Here is a 26,137-nt window from a genome sequence, read left to right on the forward strand (position 1 = left end):
AAGTCACACTATTTGAGTGTCTTCCACCTAATTGCAATATAGACATTTCATACATTGCTTAAGCTTCCTCTCCCCTATCCTATGACAATTTCTGTATAACTGAATCAAAATGGAGGGAAGATTTATAAAAGGAGAGAGAAGAAATAAAATTCTTCAAATGCTGCTACAGGATACCTGATACCAATTTATTCCTCAACTATTTTACCAACTTCACATAAACAAAAAAAGTGATATATGCATCTATTACAAGGTTCAATGCATTATGCTTTCCAATAAATTGTATGCAGGTGACTATTTCAATACACTGCTATTTGACTGATTATGACCTGTTTGTTATACCATTATTCTTATAACTCACAGTGGCTTTTCACACCAACAAGTACTTCAGCCACAAGATTGTCGCTAACTGGATATTTACTCATTGATTGACCACTGCTGATATATGTGAAGGATGGCTGTGTGTGAACTCCAGCAGAAAAGTAGCTTCTGTAATAGTTGTGGTGGCATGTCTGAGGCCTACTATCATATGTTGGCTCAGTACTACAATAAAATATATGCATGTGCATGCACACACACACGCTTCTCAATTTCTAGCTACCTGCTTTATGCAACATATAACAAACAAGACAACCCCACTGGTAATATTGTCTCTGATGAAAAGATAGGTTCTTGGAGAGTGGGGGAGGAGAGAACACATCTAATAAACTGGTCCCTGTAAGTATGTTATTCAGATATCTGGAGGCAAATAATTCAGTGGTTTGCAGGTGACAAAAGTTGAGCTGAGTCTGAAGAATTAAAAAAAAAAAATGCAATGGGTAAATAAGTGTGGAATCAGTTGAACATATTCCAGAGTGAGTGTGCTATGGCAGCATCATTCAGGATATAGAAATATCTGGGTGTAGCATGAAGACTATGCAGAAGCTAAATGCAAGTTAAGTTTTAAAAAGAATAGTGACTAGTTGAGACAAGAAGTAGATCAGGATATGTATCAATGCATAACATAAATATGGTCATTTGAATTTTGGGCTGATGAAACTGGAAAAGAATCAAGTCAGAGATAGCAAAAGTTAAAATGTCATCTCAGAGGAAAGACTGAAGCATATATAATCTATAATGAATAGTAAAAAACAGAGAAGAGGCAATATGATTGGGTTTTAGGAGTTGATGAAGAGGAACCTGCAACACATAGTACAATCATCATCATCATATTCTTGACATATACTCTCAGAGGTCATACAGAATATTATAATAGTACTACATGAAAAAGTTACATCACTGCTAACTCCCAGTCAGAAATTTTCCTCCACATTAAGCTGTTATCTCTCAAGACTCCAATATTATTAGATCTCACACTTCTCTCTTCTAAGGCCTTTTTATTGTATCGATTCACATATCTTGGTCTTCCTCTGAGTCTCCCCCCCCCATCCTGCTATCATGGCAAAGAACACTTGTTTTGCTAACCTTTTCTTTCCCATTCTAATTAAGTGACAATACAACCTGAGATTAGCTCTGGTAACACATTCCTTAATGCTTACATTGTCAAGTCCAGCTATCCTAATTTTTAATATGATACCACCATTGTTGCTACTTGTTCACTCCCCCTAATCTTTCTCAAAACTTTTATATCAATGATGTTTAGTCTTTGATCAAGTGTTTTATTTCTAACCCAGCTCTCAGATCCATAAGTTAAAATTGGTTTCAACACTGTCATGTATACAGGTACTTGAGTGTTTTGACTAATTTCTCTCTTACTTCATATAAATTTATTCAGTTGACTTCCTACCAAACCAGCTTTGCTAATTCTGCTATTTCCATAATTTGCCATCTTCACTAAAAATTGTTCTCAAATAGTTGAAATGTTTTACTCGTTTTATAAGTTCCTTATTCTGAATATAGTTAATCTCTTCAATGTTTATGCCTATTTTCATTGTCATTGTCTTTTTATTGCTGATTTTAATACTATATTTATCACAGCAATTATTCAATTTATTAAGGAATCCTGTAGACTTGTACTAAATTTATTTAGAAGTATAATTATCTGCATAAAGCAAACTAAGATTAACATCTCCATTTTTGATATCAGGGTTAATACCACTTTCCTTGATAATGTGATGAATAACAAAGGAGATAATGTAAATCCTTGTCTCATATCTGATTTAACATCAAACCATCTTCCTGTTCCTCCTTCCTAACTGCTGACTTATGACTCAAAAGACTTTTTGTCTGATATAATGTCCCATTTACACATGTAACTTTAGCATTTTGAACAATGTTCCTCTTGGTACCTTGTCATATGCCTTTTCCAGATCTGCTAAAGTTATTAATACAGATACTTGTTATATTCCAATGATTTCTCAGCTATTTGTCTTAAAGCAAAAAATCTGATCCTGAAAACATCTATATGGCCTGGATCCAGCTTGTTCATCACCAAGCTTTCCCTCTACAATTTTTCTTAGTCATTTCTCAACTATACTAGCATACATCTATGTAATTCTTACATTCACTTTTATTTCCCTTTTTATGAAAGCTCTACTCCAATCATCTGGAATTCGATCCATCCTCTGATTAGGCTTTCTAAATTATGCAGTGTAGTCACTGTAAAACTTTTATACCCACCATATTTGAGTATATCTAGTTGAATATCATCTGCTCCAGCTACCTTTCCACATTTCTGGTTTTTTATGGGTTTTTTTTTTTCAACTTCTAGTACTGATATGTAATTCTGATTGCTTTCCTGTTGAGTGTTTTATACCATCATGCTGTCACTGTGATGGTATACAAAGGTTTTCAAATTTCTTTGAAATTTGAAAAGTTGCTAAATTTCATTTATACTTTTATTTTATTTAAGTTTTTTCAATACCCTCCAGAATATTTTCCCATCTTCCTGATATTTATTTTCTATGTTCTTACCAGTCTTCTCATTACTTTTATTTAGCTAGTGCAGATAGTAGAATTAATTTTCAATTGAAAATGAGTTAACCATGACTGGATAACTCATCTTCAATTGAAATATCCTTACAAAGGTTTTACATTTTAGATGACCATGACTTTTGAACTGAAGGTAAATGTTGCATCTCCTTAAGTTAGTATGTGAACAGACAGTAAATGAGTTAAAAATGAGGTATAATAGGTAATGTGACATTTAAGACAGCCCTCTCACAGTGAGCCTTTTGACTAAGTCCATTAGTAATAATAATAACATTTTCAGTAACAAACAAACCTGAAATTGTGCTGACAATATTTTAGCTTTCTTACTAAGAGCTGGTCCAATAGCATTGAAGTTTTTATCTCTCAACTCCGCATATAATTTTTCTTCAGAGTTGAGAAGAAAAGATTTGCGTTCTGTAGGCATTTCCTGTGGGGCACCACTTGGCTTTGTAAATTTTTCTGGGGGAAGTTTTATCGTATCTGGAATACAAATTACAACTGTCAGTGAAATAAATAAGCTTAAAACAAAGATCAGAGAAGTTTTTGATGAAATCCAGTATATGCTGTTAGTAAAGTCATAAAATTCAGAGTAAAGCAACAGTTTCCTATTCCTACAGAGAGAGAGAGAGACTTTGCTGTGGGTGTGGAAATTAAGAAAGATAATTAAAAATCATAAATGCCAAAACTTAAAGTAAAATGCCCTGAATGCGGGGAAAACTGTTTTAACAAGCTACATTCTTGATGTATATTTATATCATGGTGGTATATTAAATGGATACCAATATTGGTACATAATCTAGTGGAAGTAATGAAACAAAGTTTATGCTGCATCAACATCAGAACTCAAGAAGTCCTCAAGAGCAAAGTCCTTATTTGCGTTGCGCACTGGAATAACTAGTATAACTAAAGGAGAATACAATACGTCAATGTCTATCACACTAAATTACTGCCAACCCCACCACCCCCAAATTCCCCTCTAGAATCCTCTTAACCCTCTCATACATCATGTCCACTGTGGTGGACGGATACTACTGGTTTACTTCACAACTCCATGAGACATGTTTTTTAACCTCGGATGCATGCTGTCCACTCCAGTGGCCAAGAATGCAGCTTCTACAGCCGTAAATTTCTTCTAATTTGTACTGTGTAGCCAAGATGGCAGACTTGAAGATAGCAGGTGCACATGGCAATACAATTTCCACAAGATTATTTTATGGAAAAGCCTCAAGTGTGGTAAGTAAATATATTTCAATTTATTATAGTATCTAATGTTACCTGAAATGTAATTTTTTCATTGAAGCTTTATAATTATGTTGATATCATACAATATATACCTGTCCACTGTAGTGGACTGCATGCATGTTGGGTAATAAAAGACCAAGCCAAGTGTTTACACCCTAGTGCTGCTCAGTGGACCAAATGTGGTTGAATTTTATAGAAATGATTATAGCTAATGCAATAGCTAATGTAAGATAATGTAGAAGTGGACAGGTATATATTGTATGATATCAACGTAGTTATAAAGCTTCAACAAAAAAATTACATTTCAGCTAACATTAGATACTATAATAAATTGAAATATATTTACTTTGAATGGTACTGGAACCTGTCGGGCCAACAGATTAGTGGGTGCTCAATCACAACTACCAACGCAGAAAGAATTGAAAACAGAAGGCAGGGGCTCATTCAGATCAGATACGAATGAGAACAATGTAACAATTACCCGGTGGGTAGATAATTCTTCTATCCATATTGCATCAACATGTGCTGGACATGTTGATGCAATATGGATAGAAGAATTATCTACATCATCCCTAAGACCTAGCTGAATGGTGGAGCAAGAAGGAAAAGAAGATAATCAATATAACCCGCCCGTTTGTTGTCACATACTATAACACTCACATTGGGGGAGGGTTGTAGACCTGATGGATCAGTGTTATAGTAAGTGACAGCAAACGGGCGGGTTATATTGATTATCTTCTTTTCCTTCTTGCTCCGCCAATCAGCTAGGTCTTGTCGCAATAAGCGATGGTACCTCAGTGTTTTTTCATTTCATCCCGTTTGTTGTCACATACTATAACACTCATATTGGGGGGGGGGGGGGGTAGACCTGATGGATCGGTGTTATAGTAAGTGACAGCAAACGGGCGGGTTATATTGATTATCTTCTTTTCCTTCTTGCTCCACTATTCAACTAGGTCTTGTCGCAATAAGCGATGGTACCTCAGTGTTTTTTCATTTCATCGATGTTGCAGTTGTGAACTTCTGGTTTTTACATAGGACAGCTGGAAGCAATTTACCCCTTCTGGATTTCAAGACTTCAATTGCAAGAGCACTAATAAATGTTGGCACACACGACCAGATAGGAGTCAAAAGAGAACGACCAAGCTCAACCCCTCCTAGTCTGAAAAGATGTGCACTTACCAAAGCACCACCGGAAGTAAGATTCCACGAAGGTAATCTGTCAGCTTTGGCCAGTGGCCAAAGCAGACAGATATCAAGAATGCAAATAGATGCTACGATACACACTGTAAAAGAAAAAACAAAGTACATTTGTGTAAAGTGCAACGAACCACTGTGCCCGGACTGCTTTGCCAGCTTCCATTCGGAAAAATGAATGTCTGTAAGCCTAAATGCATGTAGTCCACTACAGTGGGACATGATTGAAAATTGGATTGAATGTATGAAAAAAATTGAAATAAAATTTACAGTGTTTTCTTATATCCTAAATAGCCTAAAAATACTTAAAATATTTTTTAATCACCATTTCAGAAATTCATGCATGAGAGGGTTAAACAATGCTTAAGTTATTTAAAACTTTATAGTATTTTAGAAAATTAATTCAGTAATTCTAAAGACTATTTTCACTAAAAAGGATATTTAGCTAAGTCAAATATATAGCAACTTTGAATTAGTTTTTTTTTTGTTACTCATCTTGATATAAGTCATAAGTCTAAGCTTTTCCTCAAAAGAGTTACTACTAACACATCTGTATATATTTTTGTATAAGTGGTATCTTTTAAGTATTATTTAAGTTCATTTAAAAAATCTTACTGTTTTCTACTTTTATCATTTTTATTTTGTGCTTAAACTAATGGATATAACAGTTTCATGACATTATTGATATAAGTTGATGTTAGATATTCAAATTATTAAGAAAATGCAAATTGAGTGAGATTTGAGATTTCTGCAGTTGAATGTTTTTAGCTAATTTGGATACCCCAAGATAATACGCACATGTATTAATAGATTTCAGAATGGATGCAAAAATATGAAATAAATAAAATAATACCAATCTGTATATAAGCCAGGAACAATACATTTTCGAAATTCACTGAGAAATCCTTCTTTGTCTCTGTGTGTGTGTGTACTTATTTGTACATATATATTTCAAGCAACAAATACTAAATGTTATATTCAGGCAATAAAAATAAGAGAGAAGGAGGAGCAGTTGAAGTATTCGACACTAAATTCTTGAATGGCAGGCAATATCAAGTAGAGTGATGTGGCAAATATCAGAATGGGGAAGAACTGGACAATGAGACCTATTTGTACCTATTTGTCCCGCAGAAGGTTCTATTAAGGAAGAAGTGAAAGAATTTTTTTGAAGCACTACAGAAACCAATTTACGGAACAAAAAAAAGGAAATGTTGGTCCCTGTTGAAGATCTAAACAGCAGACTAGAAAATGATTATCATATATATAGAAATTTTTTTAGGAAATTTGGAGAAAAGAGCAAAGTTAATAACAACGGCAAGTGCCTGCTGGATTTCTATTGAGAACATGTACAAATTATCACTAACAACCATGTCCAACATAAAAATGTGCACAAATAAAAATGGAGAGAACAAGAAAACTCTCATTGAACATGTTACTGTTGATATCGATGTTTTCCCACTGGTTCAGGACACAAGAGTATACAGAGGATTTGAAATTGATCACCAGTTAGTCTTGGAAATCCTTATATGGGCTTTTTCAGTTGAAGGCGAGTTAGCCTTCAGAACACACGCAATTTACAGACAAAAAATACTGTTGTTGGTGATGATGATGGGCAATAGATGCCGTTGTTGGTAGTAGTATTGTAGTCAGAGAAGTAAGAAGTAGTAGAGAGGATGGGATGTCTTTAGCAAAGTAGAGCAGTGTGCCCTCCCATGATGAGTCCTTTGACTCCCTGGAGGTGTCACGAAATAATAATAGAAAACTCGTCCTGGTGGTTATTTTTTGGAATAAGGATAGAATATCTCTGTCTATGCTATGAAAAAAATCCATCATTACTGAAGATGCCTGTGATACTCAGGCAAAAATTCTACTAATAAATAACATTTTAAGTGAGTTAATTCCATTATTATCATTTTAATTAATATGTCCACTTTGTAAAACAATTAATGGTCCAAGTTTCGTTTGTTCATGTTTGTGCAGCAATCTTTAATAAGTTTATTTCTAAGATTGACACCAGTTTACCTTTTAAGTTTTACTTTTCCTTTTAAGTTTTAAATTAAATTCATAAAAATATTTCTAAGCCTGCAAGAAAAGCAAGATCTAGGATCCAGTTATCACCAGAATGTTGCAGTTTTCTCTTTTTTCTGTTATGAAATTCAACTTCACATTGACAACAACTATTCTTTTTAACTATAGCACCTCAACATCTTTTTCAATATAGCACCTCGACTCAACCATCTCACTGCTGAATAGCAAACACAGCATACAGTTGTGGTTTCTTCTGAAACATATAAGCCGGCCTGGATGGCCGAGTGGTTAGAGTATCCGCTCTCCAGCCAAAAGGATGTGGATTTGAATCCCACAATGGGCATGGATGTTTCTGATTGTCTGTGAAAATACTAGTGGTGGTGGTAGGCAGTAGACGGCGCTGGTGTAGGTGATGACGGAGATGGAGAGATGTAGAGTAGGTACCCTCCCTTGATGTGTCTTAGGGCTCCCTGGAGATGTTGTGTAATAATAATATTACAAGTGATGGCGGCAATATGCCAAATGTATGTCAATAAAGTCCATCATGTAGTTAAATGAAAATCTGTAGCACAGCATCTCCAATGAAATGATATAGTGGAAAACCACTATTGTTTAACTACTAACCTGCATTACTTCATTGTGAAATTAGACCTACTCACAAATCTCAAAACAATACAGCTTTATGCCACTACCAAGCATTTCTGTCCTTGTAACTAGCACATTCATCCTATTCTATTATAAGCACACTATTTCTTTAAAGGAACTCATGGTGGATAAAACATGTCAACCATCTTATGCTTCATATCTATGTTATTCAATGTTATGAATTAAATTTGTCAAGAAAATATATATGCCTTTTTACTACATGTGTATGGGAAATGTTATGGCTTCTGCAATAACACAACCTTGGTATCTATTCTGGGTCTAGCTCCCACTAACGAGACCTCATTAAGGTTCAAAACCAGTCTGGGTAGAAGCCCTTCCCATAATGCTGGGTATACATACTAATACACACTTCTGAAAGGAAGTGTGCTTTACATTATGGGATACTCTATGTACAAGTAGTCTATACTCTTACTTGCCGAAGCTAGAATTATATGTTTCATGCCATTAAATTGTTACAGGGAACTTATTTTTGGAAAATAAGGCTGTTGCTTAAACTGGAGATATGGGATTGGAATATAATCTATTGACTTAGATCAGGGGATAGTTGACAGACAGACATCAAAAAGTGGTATATAGTGAGTGTGAATCTGTCAGATTTAAGGTAACCAGTGGTGTGCCTCGGGGTTCAGTCCTTGGGCCATTATTGTTCAATCTATGCATTAATGACATCAAGCAGGGTCTATCATCAGATTTGTAATTGTTTGCTGAGGATGCGAAGATAGGCAGGGCAATCAGGGATGCTACTGGCATTCAGCAATTACAAAATGATTAGAATATACTGGAAATCTGGGCAAACGAAAATGGCTGTCAGTTTAATCTTAGTAAGTGTAAAGTTATGCACTTTGGCATGATTAGAGTTCCAGTGGCATATTATATTAGCGGGGTTATGCTACAAGAAACTGAAGAGACAAGGGATCTTGGTGTGTTGTTGGATAAGAATTTAAAGTTCAAAGGTCACATAGCAAAAGTTGCAAATACAACTCAGAGGATAATTGCTATGTTGAAGCGAACCTTGACATGTAAGGATAAGGAAGTAATTTTGCCTCTTTATAAGGCTTTGATAAGATCACACCTTGATTACTGTGAGCAGATTTGGTCTCCCAGGTTCCAAGGGAATAAAGAAGCTATGGAAAGGGTGCAAAGAAGAGTTACAAAGATTATATCCGGATTATGGGATTATGAGGACAGGTTGCGAGAATGTGGATTACAGACTCTGGTTAACAGGAGAAAGAGGGGTGATATGATAGAGGTCTATAAACTTTTGAATGGGTGTTATAGCATTTCAACTGATGAAATTTTTTGTTATATGGAAGGTGGGGAGAGAACACGGAGGCATCCATGGAAGTTAAATTTATTTGCAGTCAAGAAAGGGATAAGAGCTAGGTTTTTCTCCCAGAGAGCAGTGAGTGAGTGGAATAATTTGCCCTTACGGGTAGTGAGTGCATCTAGTGTGAATGAATTCAAGGGAAGGTATAATAGCTGGGTTAGGTAATTTACAGCCTCCCTCGATGAGTCCTTGACTCCCTGGAGGTCTCAGATAATAATAATAAATGTAATTATCTATCACGAGGTCTCCAAAGACCGCTGACTTTATCCTAAACATGGTGGAGATGACTGGTGGTGTTGGCTCTTGTATTCCCACTTGCAGTAGTCCTAAATTAGTAATGCATCCTAAAGGCAAACCTCTGAAAAGCACATCATACTAAATATTTACATTGGTTTTTACAGATGAGAAATCCTGATGAAACAGTGGACAATATTGTGAAGCAAACAGTGGAACTGACAGGTGTAAGCAAGACAGCAGTATACTGCATGAAGAAGGAACTGACCACGACAGGACAACTGTGTACGCCAGAGAAGAAGAGGTCTAGTGCTGTAGGACTATGTACATGCTCGGTGAAATACGACGACTTTACGCTGTCAGCAATTCATCAGAAAGTGTACACTTTCTTCAGAAGAATGAAATTCCTGACGATATACAAGTGATAAGTGCTGTAAACAATGATGAAGTTCTCCCTCACATTTCATTAACAATAACTTACAGCTGGTTAAAGGACAGTTTTGTTTAGGCCACAAGAAAGCAATCATCGGCATTACTTGAAAGGGAAGATATAATTTTATGGCATCGCTAGAATTTGCGTTCTGTCAGGAAATATACGATATTTCCTGATGGATGAAAAATTGATTATACAGACCAGTGGTTCCCAACCTTTTTCCACTTGTGTACCCCTTTTAAATCCATTTCTATAAATTGTACCCCTTGTTTTTAAAATAGTTTTTAAATACTGACATTCATTGTTCCATAACTAACCTTTTGCATTTTGTTTACTTTACTTGTTTTTCCGCCATTACTGATTATTTTTTGTGAACACCTGAACGGCCCAGCATGTACCATGGGGATACGTGGACCACCGGTTGGGAACCGATGACATAGACGAACCCTGGGTGAATGCCAGTCACACCTGCACTAAAGTTCTCCAGGACATGACAGCAAAAAGCGCTTGTCAAGAATTTTTGTTGGGCTTAACAACAGACCTGAAAGCACAGAGTGGAAGGGGGGTTTCATATAATCATAATGCATGCTGGCAGTGAAGACTGATTTGTAACAGGGGCCCTTGAAATTTTACGAGCACAGAAATCACAAGGCGATTATCATGAAGAAATGGATGGAAAGCACGATGAACATGTTTTTGCCAAACATTGAGCCTAACAGCATTATTGTAATGGACTATGTGCCTTACCATTCTGTCTGAAATGGCTAGAAAAGAATTCATCATAGTCAAAAACCGGCACCAAAAAAAGTTTGAAATTCTCCAACAACGCAGTGCTACACAATGACTGCAATTACAACAAGATCGAGTCATTGTAAATTTATCATCGCTCACCTTAACCAAAGGAGCAATTAGTGCTTTAAATTGGGGGCACAATTTTGCCGTTACTCCCAAACAAGTTCCAAAAGCCGAAATAATGGTATCCGTCGAACAAGGAATATACGACCTGCCTCCAGCAATAGCCAACAATATATGTTTAGATGTGGCCAGCATCCTAATCAAGTGTCAAAGCTTCCCTGAAATAAGGAAATCATAAGGAATATAGAAATCATTGCTCTAAAAGAGTTACATAATAAAAGCCAAACAGCTATTTTATCTGGCAAAGTTAATTAAATTAAGGGGACAAAAATCCTTTATTATTTTACAGCCAGGATGCGAAACTCTGAGATCAAAAACTACGAACTAACAGTTTCGTGCTGAAGAACTATCGGCAAATCCAAGAGTAAGTGAACACTTGGTAGTACAACACCAAGGCATCTAGAAGCAAAGGTGGAGCAAGCTCACTCACTATCCTTGATATTTTCTCATAATGTAAAACACAGCTCCTAGGAGATGTAATACTGCCTTACATTATGGGGTAGTGACCTCTCCGGTTTCAACCTTTTTTGAAGTCTCATCACAGTGAGTAGGTAGACCTGGATGATATCAAAGTTTAAGTGAAAAGAACTTACATACCTTCACTATATGAATGCCAGAAAGGTGTGCCCATATATTATAACTAAGATAAAAAGCCAAATGGCTATTTTTTCTGGCGAAGTTAATTAAATTAAGCGGATAAAAATCCCGCACTGATGAGACCTAAAAAAAGGTTGAAATCGGTCTGGGTAGTGACCTCTCCTCATAATGTAAGGCAGTATTACATCTCCTAGGAGCTGTGTTTTACATTATGAGAAAATATCAAAGATAGTGAGGGAGCTTGCTCCACCTTTGCGTTGAGTTGCCTTGGCATTGTACTACCAGGTGTTCACTTATGCTTGGATTTGCCGATAGTTCTTCGGCATGAAACTCTTAGATCATAGTTTTCAATCTCAGAGTTTCGTATACATACTGGCTATAAAATAATAAGGGATTTTTATCCTCTTAATTCAATTAACTTCGCCAGAAAAAATAACCGTTTGGCTTTTTATCTTAGTTATAATATATGGGCACACCTTTCTAGCATTCGTATAGTGAAAGTATGTAAGTTCTTTTCACTTAAACTTTGATATCATCCAGGTCTACCAACTCACCGATGAGACCACAAAAAGCGTTGAAACCGGTCTGGGTTCTTTCCTCATAATGTAAGGCAGTATTACATCTCTTAGGAACTCTGTTTTACATTATAAGAAAATATCAAGAATTAGATAAGTACCAGATCGACATAATAGGGGTGACTGAAACAAAAAAGACCAAAACTGGTGAGATCTTTCTGAGCAATAAATACAAAATGTTATATTCAGGCAATGACAATCAAGGAAAAGAAGGAGTAGCCATAGTATTCAACGCAAAATACGAGGCTATTCTTCTTCAATGGCAGTCAGTCTCAAGTAGAGTAATGTGGGCAAATATGAGAATTGGGAACTGGACAATGAGACTTATTTGTGCCTATGGTCCCACAGAAGGTTCTACTAGGGTAGAAGTGGAGGAATTTTTTGATGCTTAGAAAAAGCAACTGACACAATGAAAAAGGAAAAGTTGGTCCTTGTTGGGGATCTAAATAGCAGAGTAGGAAATGAGTGTGAGACATACAAAAATATTTTGGGAAAATTTGGAGAAAAGAGCAAAGCTAATAATAATAATGGCAAATATCTGTTGGATTTCTGCTCAGGACATGGACTGGTTATTACTAACACCATGTTCCAACATAAAAATGTGCACAAATTCACATGGAGAGAAGAGGCTAGGAATAAGAAAAGTCTCATTGACTATGTTATTATTGATAGTGATGTTTTCTCCCTGGTGCAGGACACCAGAGTGTACAGAGGATTTGAAATTGGAAGTGATCACTATTTAGTCTTCAGAAGGATAAAATTGAATTTCATATTGAAAAGAATAACATGTAAGAAAGTTTTAAAGCGAATAAAAGTTGAGCAGCTCTCAGATGTGAACTGTAGACTAAAATACAGAAAGATTATTGAAAAGAAAATGAAAGAGTTTGAGAACAGGAATCAAACCTTGGAGATTCAGTGGCAAACTCTGAAGAAAACATTGATTGATTCTGCCAGAGAGGCATGTGGTGAGGTTGTGTGAAACCTCACCACAAGGATAAAAAAATCAGAACTCCCTGGTGGACACAGGAAGTTAAAGAGGAAGTGAAGGAAAAGAAGAAAGCATATCAAAAGTTCCTGGCAAATAAGTCAGCTTTTACTCTTACAGAATACAGAGACAAATGTAAGAAAGCTAAACAGTGTGTAAAACTAGCTAAACAAAAGTCATGGGAGGACTTTGGCAAGAATATAGAAAATAAATATCAAGAAGGTGGCAAAATATTCTGGAGGTTGTTGAAGAAGCTTAGGAATGGAGGAAAGAGTGCTGTAAAAGGAATTAGAGATGATAAAGGTGACATGAAAACAGGAGAAAAAGATATCCTTGAAGTATGGAGTAATTACTTTGAAAAACTGCTAAATGAAACAAGCAGTGATGACAGCACAGTGATAAAAAACACTGACCAGGCATGCAGTCAGGAATACATATCCATACTTGAAGTAGAAAAAGCCATCAAAGGCTTGAAATGTGGAAAGGCAGCAGGAGTAGATGATATTCGACCAGAAATGCTGAAGTATGGTGGTATAAAAGTTTTACAATGGCTGCACTGCAAAGTTCTGAAAGCCTGAACAGAGGCACAAATTCCCGATGATTGGAGTAGAGCTCTCATAGTACCCATATATAAAAAGGGAAATAAAACTGAATGCGAGAATTACAGAGGTATTTCCCTACTGAGTGTTCCTGGCAAGATCTATGCAAGTATACTTGAGAAACGGTTGAGAAGAATTGTGGAAGAAAAGCTTGGTGAAGAACAAGCTGGATTCAGGCCAAATAGAGGCTGTCAGGATCAGATCTTCACTTTACGACAAATAGTCGAGAAAGCATGGGAATATAACAAAGATCTGTATTTAAGTTTTGTCGATTTGGAAAAGACATATGACAAGGTGCCAAGAGAGAAGCTATTCAATACGCTGCAGTTATATGGTGTCAATGGGGCATTATATCAAGCAATACTTAGTCTTTATTTGAGTTGTAAGTCGGCAGTTAGAATTGAAGAAAGTACAGGAAGATGGTTTAATGTTAAATCTGGTGTGAGACAAGGATGTACATCATCCCCTCTGTTATTCATTATCTATATGGATCACATTATGAAGGAATGTGGTATTAAACCTGATATCAAAATTGGAGATGTTAATGTCAGCTCTTTGCTTTATGCGGATGATGTTATACTTCTAAATAAATCCGCTACAAGTCTGCAAGATTCTCTGACTAAATTGAACAGCTGTTGTAATAGATATGGTATGAAGGTCAGCAATAAAAAGACAAAGACAATGAAAATAGGCAGAATCATTGAAAATGTCAATTGTGTAGTGAATGGAGAACCTGTGGAACAAGTAAGACATTTCAGCTACTAGGCACGATTTTTACTGAAGATGGTAAATTAAATATAGAAATAGACAACAGAATCAGCAAAGCTGGTATGGTGGGAAGTCAATTGAATAAATTCATATGGAATAAGAAAAAAAGTAGTCGGAACACTAAATTAGCTGTATACAAGACAGTGTTCAAACCAGTTTTAACTTATGGATCTGAGAGCTGGGTGAGAAGTAAAACACTTGACCAAAGACTAGAGACCGCAGATATGAGAGTCCTGAGAAAGATCAGAGGCGTGAACAGATGGCATCAATGGCAATATCATATTAAAAATGAGGATATTAGGAAAGAACTTGACATTGTTAGCATCCAGGAATGCGTTAGCAGAGCTAATCTCAGGTGGTATGGTCACTTAAATAGAATGGGAGAGGAAAGATTAGCAAAACAAGTTTTCTCTGCCAGGTTGGCAGGAAAACGACCCAGAGGAAGACCAAGATATAGGTGGATTGATACGGTACAAAGTGCCTTAGACGATAGAAATATAAGATCTGATAATGTTGGAGTCTTGACAAGTAACAGACTGATTTGGAGGAAAATTGTAGATAGGAAGTTAGTAATGATGTAATTTTTTCATGTATTACTGTCATATCCTGTACACCTCTTGAGGGTACATGGCAGGAATTTGATGATGATGATGATGAAAATATCAACGATAGTGAGGGAGCTTGCTCCACCTTTGCTTAGAGTTGCCTTGGTGTTGTACTATCAGGTGTTCACTTACGCTTGGATTCGCCAATAGTTCTTCGGCATGAAACTCTTAGATTGTAGTTTTCAATCTCAGAGTTTCGCATACTGGCTGTAAAATAATAAGGGATTTTTATTCCCTTAATTTAGAGTTACATAATAATACCCAGATTATCATAACAAAAGCAGACAAAGGGAACGCAACCGTGGTGATGGACACACAGAATATGAAAACAAAATGCACACACTTTTACAAGATCCGTCAACATACAAAATTATAGATCACAATACCACCAACATACAAAAGAATAAGGTGCATAAATTACTGAAAAAAGTCACTTCATGGCCCAAAGAAACAGTAAACAAACTCAAGCCCTTCCATGTTAAAACACCCAGTATATATGGAGCACCAAAAATTCATAAACAAGGTACACCCTATTGTAGATAGTATAAATAGTCTCACATACAAACTGGCTAGACATTTAGCCAAGCCACTAGCCACTCTCACAAACAATTCTCCCTCCTTTGTCAAAAATTCTGCCCACTAAAAAGTATTTTAGAACACCATACCTTAAAAAGCTCAGACTTAATGGTGAGCTTTGATATCATCGCGCTATTCGCAAATGCAACACTAATCCACTGCTAAAGTCACACTTTCCCCCGATATATGTGAACTATTTAAATTCACAATACATGCAGGATATTTCAAATGGAAAGGGAATATAGATACAAACAATTAGATGGGATAGCTATGGGCCCCACCCCTTAGCCAACTTCTACATACCTGGAAAAAACTGGCTATCAATACAGCCACCTCAAACCAACACTTTGGCTACGCTATGTTGACAATGTGCTTGCTATTTGGACACATGGCCCAGGCACACTGGATACATTCTTAGCGCATTTAAATAGCCAATATCCAAAAATCAACTTTACAATGGAATTGGAAGCTAATAACTGTCTGCCCTTCCTGGATACACTAATCACACATCTTCCAGATGGTTCTTTATCATTCTCAGTTTTTAGAAAACCCACACATACAAGGAGATATTTACACAAACAATCACACCATCGCCCTTCTCCACAGTATGGTATCTTAAAATCGCTCTTGCTGCTGAACTGGTTCATTTACGCCACACCTTCTTGGCCAATGGCTATAATCCCCATAAGATAAACAAAATACTAAATGGTCCTAGAAACCCCTCCCATTATCCACCACACCATCCCATACATTAAAGGCATATCGGAAAGATATCCAGAATTCTCAATAAACATCAACTACGCACTGTGTTCAGACCGTGTCTCAAATTAGCAACTTTCATTCGTTCACCCAAGGACAGCATCCCTCCATTATCACATCCAGGAGTATACAAAGTACCCTGCTCATGTGATCAAGCATACTATGGTCAAACAGGAAGAACTGTGGACATCTGCATCAGTGAATATAAAAGATACATCCGGCACTATTACTATGGCAAGTCAGGGCTATAAGATCATGCTTTGGATACCCCTGCACACAGGATCAACTGGAAGAAAACAAAAATGCTGCACAGAAGCTTTTAAAAGTCAGAAAGATTGTTCTTAGAAGCAACAGAAGCCTTAAAACATACTCCAAATCTCAACAAATATGGCTGTATAAAGTTGCCTAAGACTTTGGAGACAGTCATCTTAAGACATAACTAGTACCTGCTTTCTCTCTGTGTTTTTTTTTTAGATAGAGGGCCCCTAATTAGGACTTTAGTCTTTGTGTTCTTGCTACAATTTTGTTAAACTAGTCCCTTTGTTACACCATGTTGTTGTATTCTCGCATACTGTGACAAACTGTGTTTTTGTGCTCTGAAGATGCTGGTTACAACACCAGCAAAATATCAACAATAAGTCAATAAATAATTACACAGTCCAACACAATTTTTGCTGACTTTTATATGAGACTTGTTGTTTACTAATTTGGGTGAGCTGATTTCAAATATCAAACCCATTTTTCTCTATCACGTCAGGTTTTTCCCTCTATGGCATTTTCTTTTTGCTAATTTGTAAGTTTTTGATAGTTTTAAGGAGGCAGTACTATTTAGAGGATCAAAAAAATCGATTTTTTAATATTATTTTCTGAAAGTATGTACTTTTAAAAATCTGTTCCTAACTTTTTATCATGAAATTCGAAAAATTCCCGAAGATATAGCCTATTATTCAAAGCGGTGCGCAGATCTGAATCGGAGCACTCACCGCTCTCGCTTGTTAGTAAACGAATAAATGCGTAAGAACCTGCAACGGCACGTACTGGTGCTTTGAATGCAAGAGAGGCCAATAATTATATACATAACTACTTAACAATATTCATTAAAAATTACAAGGATATTTATAAAAAAATAACAATTTTACTTACACGAGTTTCAGGGAATAAATATTTGTTTGTAGCAATTTCTGCTGTGTGTTCTGTTTTGGCAATCTCTTTGAATACTCCAACAGCAGTCGGCTATCATGTGAGAATCCCATCTTCCTTGGTACCGATCTTCCATAGTTTTTAAGTCTTGATGAAATCTTTCACCTTGTTCATCGCTTACTGCATCTAAATTTTCAGGAAATCTATCAAGATGACTGTACAGGAAATGAAGCTTTATGCTCATGTTGGAATCTAGGCACTGGAAATTTTCAAGCATTGTTTCTACTAGATCTTTGTAATTGCACGCGTTTTTGCTTCCAAGAAAATTATTCGCAACCATCATAAATGAAGTCCAGGCCTCTCATTAAAGTTCTAATTTGCGGTCCATCAAATACACCGGCTTTAATTTTTTCATAACTAAGTCATGGAAATTTTTCACATATGTATTAGAAACAGTCACCACCTTGTAAATCTAAAGCTTTAACATACTGCTTCATAACACCTAGTTTGATGTATAGAGATGGAAAAATGATTTTTTCTCTGTCGATTAAAGGTTGATTTATAACATTCTGTTCTCCAACATTTAAGGATATTCTAAGAGGCCAATGTTTCTGACTCCAGTGTTGGTTTCTAGCTCGACTATCCCAGAAGCATAGAAAACACGGAAACTTTGTATATCCTCTTTGAAAGCCAAGTAAAAAGTTCACCATTTTAAGATCCACACAGATGATCCAGTTATGGTCTGTATATTTTAATAACTTCAGAACCTTTTTAATGTCCTCATATGTTTCCTTTAAGTGGACTGAATAGCCAATAGGAATTGAGCCATATACATTCCCATTGTGTAGTAAGACACACTTGACATTTCTGCTTGAACTGTCGATAAATAAACGCCACTCATTTGGATGATATTGTACAACACTCATTTCAGTTAGTAAACCTGACACATTGTTACAGTAAACAAACCCACACTCGTGTTTAAAATATTGTACAAGATTACTTTCCCTGCTACGATAAAAAGTTATCTTCGTAACTTGCTCCAGTAAGTTTTTTCATTTAATCTTGAAGCTAACAATTCCGATGATTCCTTTGATAGGCCCAAATCTCTTACTAAGTCATTCAATTCCGCTTGAGTAAAATGTTGCGGTCCAGAACTAGAAATTAAATTTTCATTGTCTAAATCAACATCCAGGTCTTGCTCCTCAAGAACATCTGGCATATCCCATGCTCGTTCTCAAGTAAAGGAAGTCCTTTATAAATTGGCACGGCTATTTCATTGGAATGAGCAACTGGCCGGATTGCTGAGTCGAGATTTGGATACACAATTTTTTTCTTATTCTTCTTATTATAACCAGGAGTCTGAACTAAACAAAAATAGCAATCATCTACGTGATTTTTCGGTTGGCGCCAAATCATTGGAATGCCAAAAGCTAATTTTTGGCATTTTCCCTTGCTCCACAGTCGTAAATTTTCTACACGACTTACACACTTTATTTGGAGCCCATGACTTGTCCTGATCTGCAATTTTTACATCAAAGTATGCAAAGTACACTTTCTTAACGAAATCGATGATATCTGTCCTTTGACTGGGAAGAGTAAAGCTGCCACAAATGTAGTAAAAAAAAAAAAATAATCTACACTATTGACACAATTTCGAGTAGTAGATATGATGTATTTTCTTCACTACCGACTAACATGCAATTAACAAGACAAACAAAACAAAACAACAAGACTTTATTGTAACGTTATAAGTCATTTGATTCTTTATAAGGCTTGATATAATCTCATCTAAACTACTACTACGCACAGTAGTTGGTTTACAGGTTTTGGAGAGGTAAAGAGCTGTGGGTAACACTGGTACAAAGAAGACATATCAGGATTATGGAATGTAGATAGATTACAAGGACAGATTGAGAGTTTGTGGGCTGCAGACACTTATAAAAAAGAGAAAGAGGGACAATATGATAAAGATCTATAAACTTCTGACAGGGTTTTATAGGTTATCAGCTAATGAAATTTTTTGTTATATGGAAGGTGAGTTGAGGACAAGGAGGCATATGTGAAAGTTAAGTTTGTGTGTGTTTAAGAAAGGGGTGAAAGCTCGATTTTTCTCTCACAGAGACAGTGAGCGAGTTGAACAGTTTACCTTTGAAGTAGTGAGTGCATCTGGTGTGAATGACTTTAAGAGAAGATGTGACAGTGTGGGCGATGTATAACTGCCACTGTTTGATGCATCCTAAATTCCCCAGAGGTCATGGCAAATAATAACAATAATAAAATGTGGTTTAGCCTATATAAGATGAGACAAAGTTCTGAATTGAGAAAAAGGACTATGTAAATAATGATGCAAACCATAAAAGAGAAGAATGGTTTTCTTGGCTAACTTATACTTAAGCTACTAATCACATGGATGACTGGGATAAAGCTACATTGCAGTATTTAGAAGATAACTCAACATATTAAGTATGCATGTATAGCAGTTTTTTCACTAATGGGGATCCCTCAATGAAAACCATGGTTTAACACTAAATGGTGTCTGGAAATCCAGGCATCAGGATTTAACTTCTTCAACAATTACCTACAGGCAAAGGATAGAGCTTAACAATTAATTAGTGTTACCCATAGCAACACTCAAGGTAACAATAAATAGTAATAATGAGATAAATTATTAAATAACATGTTACAAGCAAAAAGTAAATTTTAAAAAATAAAATTAAACAATGCAGTATCTAAACATAAATAGAATTTATGATCAAATTTGTTAATCAAATAAATGAATTCTTTAGGATGAAAAGCCAAACGGCTATTTTTTTCTGGCGAGGTTGATATAAGTTAAGGGGATAAAAATCCCTTATTGATTTTTTATCCCCTTAACTTATATACCCCTTAACTTGCATACAAAAGTATGCAAGTTTTCTTCACTTAAACTCTGATATTCTAGGTCTAGCTACTCACTGATGAGACCTCAAAAAAGGTTGAAACCGGTCTGGGTAGTGACCTCTCCTCATAATGTAAAACAGTACTACATCTCTTAAGAGCTGTGTGTTTTACATTATGAGAAAATATCAAGAACAGTGAGGGAGCTTGCTCCACCTTTGCAACGAGTTGCCGTGGTGTGGCACTACCAAGTGGTCACTTACGCTTGGATACGCTGCCAGTTCGTCGGCATGAAACGTTACAGATCGTAGTTTTCGATCTTAGTTTCGCTTACTGGCTGAAAATCAATAAGGGATTTTTATCCCCTTAACTTAAATGAATTCTTTGTAAAAAGTTAAAACTTCATGCAATTTGTAGATAAGTCTGATAAGATCTGCCTAAGTGTATATAGCTCGGCCAGATTAATCATTCCTTTCAAGAGTGAAGTACTGGGACTCCACCAGAACACGATAAATGACTAGATGCATGCTGCATCATTGACATATTATTATCATTATTATACAGTATCTCCACAGAGACCAGAGATTTATCATGGGAGACCAACACTAATATTTATACACACAAAACCTATAATACCTCTCCTTAAACTCATTTACTGTCAGAGCACTTACAACTAATTCTGGCAATCCAATCCACTTGTTCACCACTCAACCATGCAAAAAATCTAGTCTGCACACACTTACTAAACACACATATATAGGTGGCTCATCATGCGTCTAAAGATAAGAATGTGTAAGACAACTGTGAGCTATGAGGAGTCTAGCAAGAGAAACTTCATTTCTTCTGTTTCAATGTTCATTTGACTGCCAATGCTTAATTTCAGGCTAAATCTTGTGCAATTTATTTCTCAGCTTATTGGCATGATGACAGCCACTAGTTAATTAGCTTGGTTCTTTATATAGTTTGTATATGGGACTGACAAATAGTATCAGCTGATGTTATATCAATGCCCTAATAATAAATATACGTGGACATCCCCAGATGGTAATATAAAGAACTGCATAGACTATATCATCATAAACAAACAATGGAAAAGATCAGTAAATAATGTACGAACATTAAGGAGCTTTGATTTTGACAGTGACCACGAAATATTAACTGCCAAAGTGAAGATAAAATTTCAGGCTGGTAGTGATGAATCCATGTTTCGTCCACTGTTACAAAACGAAGCCAAAAACCCTCTGGATTCCGTTGAAACAGCTTCAAGCTGTCCTTGCAACAGTTCACGTTGATGCTTCTGATCCAGTGTGAGTAAATGCGAAACCCATCATGCAGATAGTTTTCTCACATGTAAACGTTCATATAAAATGTTATGTACGCGGTCATTTGAGATGCCCACAGCCTTAGCAATTTCATGTACCATCACTCTTCTATCATCGATCATCATATCATGCATTTTTCAATAATATCTGGAGTAGTGACCTGTTATGTCTTCTTCTTCGTCTGTGCGTGGCGTCACTTTCTTGTTAATTTTCTATCTTAAATCCTTGTCTACCAACTAAGCCTGAAATCTCTAACCTATCTCACTGGAGCCGCTTCTCCATTCGGAACTCTGACAAAATTTATTTATTTTAGCTGTGCCAGCCAGAGTCCTACTACAGAAGAGTTCTTGTACAAAGAAACCTTCCCAGAGTTTAAGTATTACCTAATCTTATTAAAGTATTAAGTGCCTATAGAAACTTCAACATTACAGTCATGGCCTAAACTTTCTTTAATTTCCCCTTATTCACAGGTTCGAACTTTAGCGAGTGGTAATTTCAATCTCATGCTCAGACAAACTCAGACTTACATAGAAAAAACATGTTTATTAATTATCAAATTTCATACAATAAACTTTTACATATCAAGATATGTCATATCAGAATTCTCATTCATTAGCTGAGTAAGGAACAATTATCTAAACACTCTAACTTTACATCTCTAGATTAAGTAAAGCACATATTTATCATGAAATAGTAATGCAGAATTCTAAGTAAAACTTGCTAACAAAGGGCAATTCACATTCAACTAAGTGTTGCATACTCTCAGGCTTTCAGACTACTAGTCCAATATGATTAGATTAACGTGTTACTGAGCACTAAAGTCACTTAAAAGTTCTTTTTCTTCTCAATTAGAAATCCATTCTTCTCTCTTTGTCCCAATACTAATCATTACAAGAAATAAGGAATTTACTGTACATTACCAGTGTCCTGAGAGGATATCACGTTTCTTTTCGTCCGTCCTTTGTAGTCAGATGTTTTTCTGCTTTATCGAGTCGCGTCCACGTGGAGGTTATGCTGATCAACGCAAATCGCCATCCTTGCACTTTGCCGTATAAACGCTCATCTACTGGATCGATATCGTCATCTCAGCCGTCCTTTTTGGGGAACTTATTCCGCTGTTTCGCATCGGTAAACTTTTACTGATGGCCCTAGTTGGTGTCTGCGTCAGCTCACGTATAGCATGCCCGACTCATTCAGCTAGCAACCGGGAAGGAGATTACTTCAGGCGCCGTCGATCGGTCAGCACTCTGCTTGTCCACACGAGAAAACAGGAACAGAAAAAACGGGGGGGTTCAAACCCAAGTGTACTCGCTTTTTATTCTTCTTTTTAGCGCCCTCTTTTTGTAATGGAGGATCTCTCACTATGCTCTCCTATTTGCCCCTACGCGATTGCATCACACTTCTGCTCCTTGAAGAGCGCTCATTTCGCCGAATGCGAGTTCAGCTCACCTTCCACGAACGCTTCTGTTTCGCCGTTACGTCATTGTAGGCAGCTAGCTAGCAACCTTTGAACCTTTGTTTGCACTTAGATTTACATTCTTACACAGTATAATTTAGACATCAATAATTTTAACAATATAATTCTATTTAGACATACAATTTTCTCCTCAACTTTACTTCTTTCTAAGGTAATTGTAACAGGTTTTCTTTTATATTTTTCTTACTTAACCAATAGTGCAAACATTTCTAGCTCAGAATTGTGTTTCTTGTTAAATCTTGAATGAATGACTTTTTGTTGAAAGAGTCCCCATTCAAGATCAAACAGACCTCAACAGGGCGTCCAGAACGTTCAGCGTACTTGTGCTCATATGGCTACTTCGAAAGTTACTAAACCACTTATAAACTGTTCTAATCGAAGGTGAAGACTCACCATAACGTTGTCAAGCTTAGCTTTGGTTTCCTGAGCTGTTTTGCCTCTCAAAAAGTAATGTTTAATCACTACACGAAATTCTTCTCATCCATTTTTCACAAATCATGGTACTTGATCAATTCAAATGAACACCAAACACAGAGTAACTGGTAATTAGTTTACGGAATTAACAACGCAAATGAAGTATATTAATTAAAGGTAACTTTAATGAATCACTTCTATATTTCGGCAACGTCACATTGCCATCTTCAGGAACATAAAGATATGGTATGTGCACTCAGGAACTAACACAAAGCAAATGAGGAAGAAAGCAAGAAACTAATATTGTTCCCTCTTGCGGGCTAATTTGGTAGTCTTGGCAGTTGGGCTGAAGTTCTCATAATGAAAGTCTCCCAAATTTGGGGCAGTTTCATGCACCCAAATTTGTTGAGGTTAGGACTGTTTTTTAGAGCTGCTGAAGATTCTATGAATAATCTTTCGTATTTAAACTTGCTGCGATGAAAGCCAAACCTCCAAAAACCAACTTATCCAAAAACGAATATGCAGCCCTACAAGAATTGAAAAACAACAAAAAAATAGTAATCACCAAAGCTGATAAGGGAAGCGCCACTGTGGTACTCAATCAAAAAGACTACAAAGGTAAGCTAAATGCGTTAGTACTAGACCGTACTACTTACCTCCCCACTGAATACAATCAGACCAGCTCTCAGATTAGAACTCTCCACAGACTCCTTAAGAAAGTCACTTCTTGGCCTGTGGAAGTCACCAACAAACTTAAACCTTATAACTCTAGACCCCCCCCCCGATTATATGGACTCCCAAAAATACATAAACAAAATGTGCCATTGCGTCCCATAGTGGATGGCATTGATTCCCCCACATATAAATTAGCCAAACATTTAGCCAAAACGCTCACACACTACACTGGCAACACACCATCACACATAAAAAACTCAGCCCACTTTAAAGCCAGTATAGAAAACCTCACACTCCAACACACTGACATAATTCTCAGTTTTGACGTCACCTCCCTATTCACTAATGTCCCACTCAAAGAAACCCTTGAGCTCATCCAAGCCAAGTTTCCTCCCGATATCTCAGCCCTATTTCAGTTCACAATGAACTCAGGCTATTTCGTTTGGCAAGGAAAGTTCTACAAACAGATAGAGGGGACAGCCATGGGTTCACCACTTTCCCCACCCTTGGCCAATTTCTTTATGGAGACATTTGAAGAGAAAGCCTTAAACTCCGCCCCACAAAAACCCACTATTTGGCTTCGTTATGTGGATGATGTGTTTGCTATTTGGCCACATGGCTCAGACACACTCCACTCCTTCCTAACACACTTAAATAATCAACACCCCAGAGTCCAGTTCACCTTAGAAACAGAGAAAACAACACCCTTCCCTTCCTAGACACTTTAATCACCCGCCAGCTTAATGGATCTTTGGTTTTCTCTGTTTACAGAAAACCCACCCATACTGGCCGATACATTCACCAGCAATCCCCCCCCCCCCCACAACAATATGGGGTGATAAAAACACTATATAACAGGGCAAAATTAATCTGCTCAGATGACAAGGCCCCGACTATTGAACTAAACCACATCCTCAACACTTTCTTAGCCAACGGCTATAACCCCCAAAAATACTAAAACCTGTAAACCACAACCCCTCCACAATAAAGATTACACCAAGTCTATCACCATCCCCTACATCCAGGGCACCTCTGAGAAAATAACCAATATCCTCAAAAAATATGACTTTACTTCCTGTTACAGACCATATAAAAAGTTGGCATCCCTTATCTGCTCTACCAAAAACCAACCACTTCCCCTAGACCTACCTGGTGTATACCAGGTCCCTTGCAGCTGCAAATTGTCCTACTTTGGCCAAACAGGCAGAACAACAAATATCAGGATTTCAGAACACCAAGACTACATCCTTTTTCACCAGTACAGCCGCTCTGGGTTGGCAGACCATGCCTTAGATACCCACCATAAAATTCGTTGGAAGAAAACAAAAATAATTCATCGCAGCAAGTTTAAATACGAAAGATTATTCATAGAATCTTCAGCAGCTCTAAAAAACAGTCCTAACCTCAACAAATTTGGGTGCATGAAACTGCCCCAAATTTGGGAGACTTTCATTATGAGAACTTCAGCCCAACTGCCAAGACTACCAAATTAGCCCGCAAGAGGGCACCATTAGGACTTTAGGAACAATATTAGTTTCTTGCTTTCTTCCTCATTTGCTTTGTGTTAGTTCCTGAGTGCACATACCATATCTTTATGTTCCTGAAGATGGCAATGTGACGTTGCCGAAATATAGAAGTGATTCATTTAAGTTACCTTTAATTAATATACTTCATTTACGTTGTTAATTCCGTAAACTAATTACCAGTTATGTCTAACCAATGTATAAGCCTTGCTACTACAAACACAGAGTAATAGTTCTATCTGACTGAAACTTAGTGTGTGATCCTCCAATAGTTG

The 26,137-nt window shown here is 36.7% G+C and overlaps 1 protein-coding gene across 3 annotated transcripts in view; it reads right to left on the reverse strand.

The window, feature by feature from the left end:
• car (vacuolar protein sorting-associated protein 33A) overlaps positions 1–26,137 on the reverse strand; it is a 396,220-nt gene that overhangs the window by 216,225 nt on the left and 153,858 nt on the right. For all 3 annotated transcript variants that reach the window (XM_090391677.1, XM_090391678.1, XM_090391679.1), the window contains exon 8: positions 3,221–3,408. In XM_090391677.1, coding sequence (XP_090247803.1) covers positions 3,221–3,408 — 188 coding nt within the window. The remainder of the gene's footprint in view (positions 1–3,220; positions 3,409–26,137) is intronic.

This window comes from Typopeltis vanoorti, chromosome 4 (assembly GCF_054136105.1).
Source record: "Typopeltis vanoorti isolate ZY-2024b chromosome 4, IOZ_Tvanoo_1.0, whole genome shotgun sequence".
NCBI classification, from domain to species: Eukaryota; Metazoa; Arthropoda; class Arachnida; order Uropygi; family Thelyphonidae; genus Typopeltis; species Typopeltis vanoorti.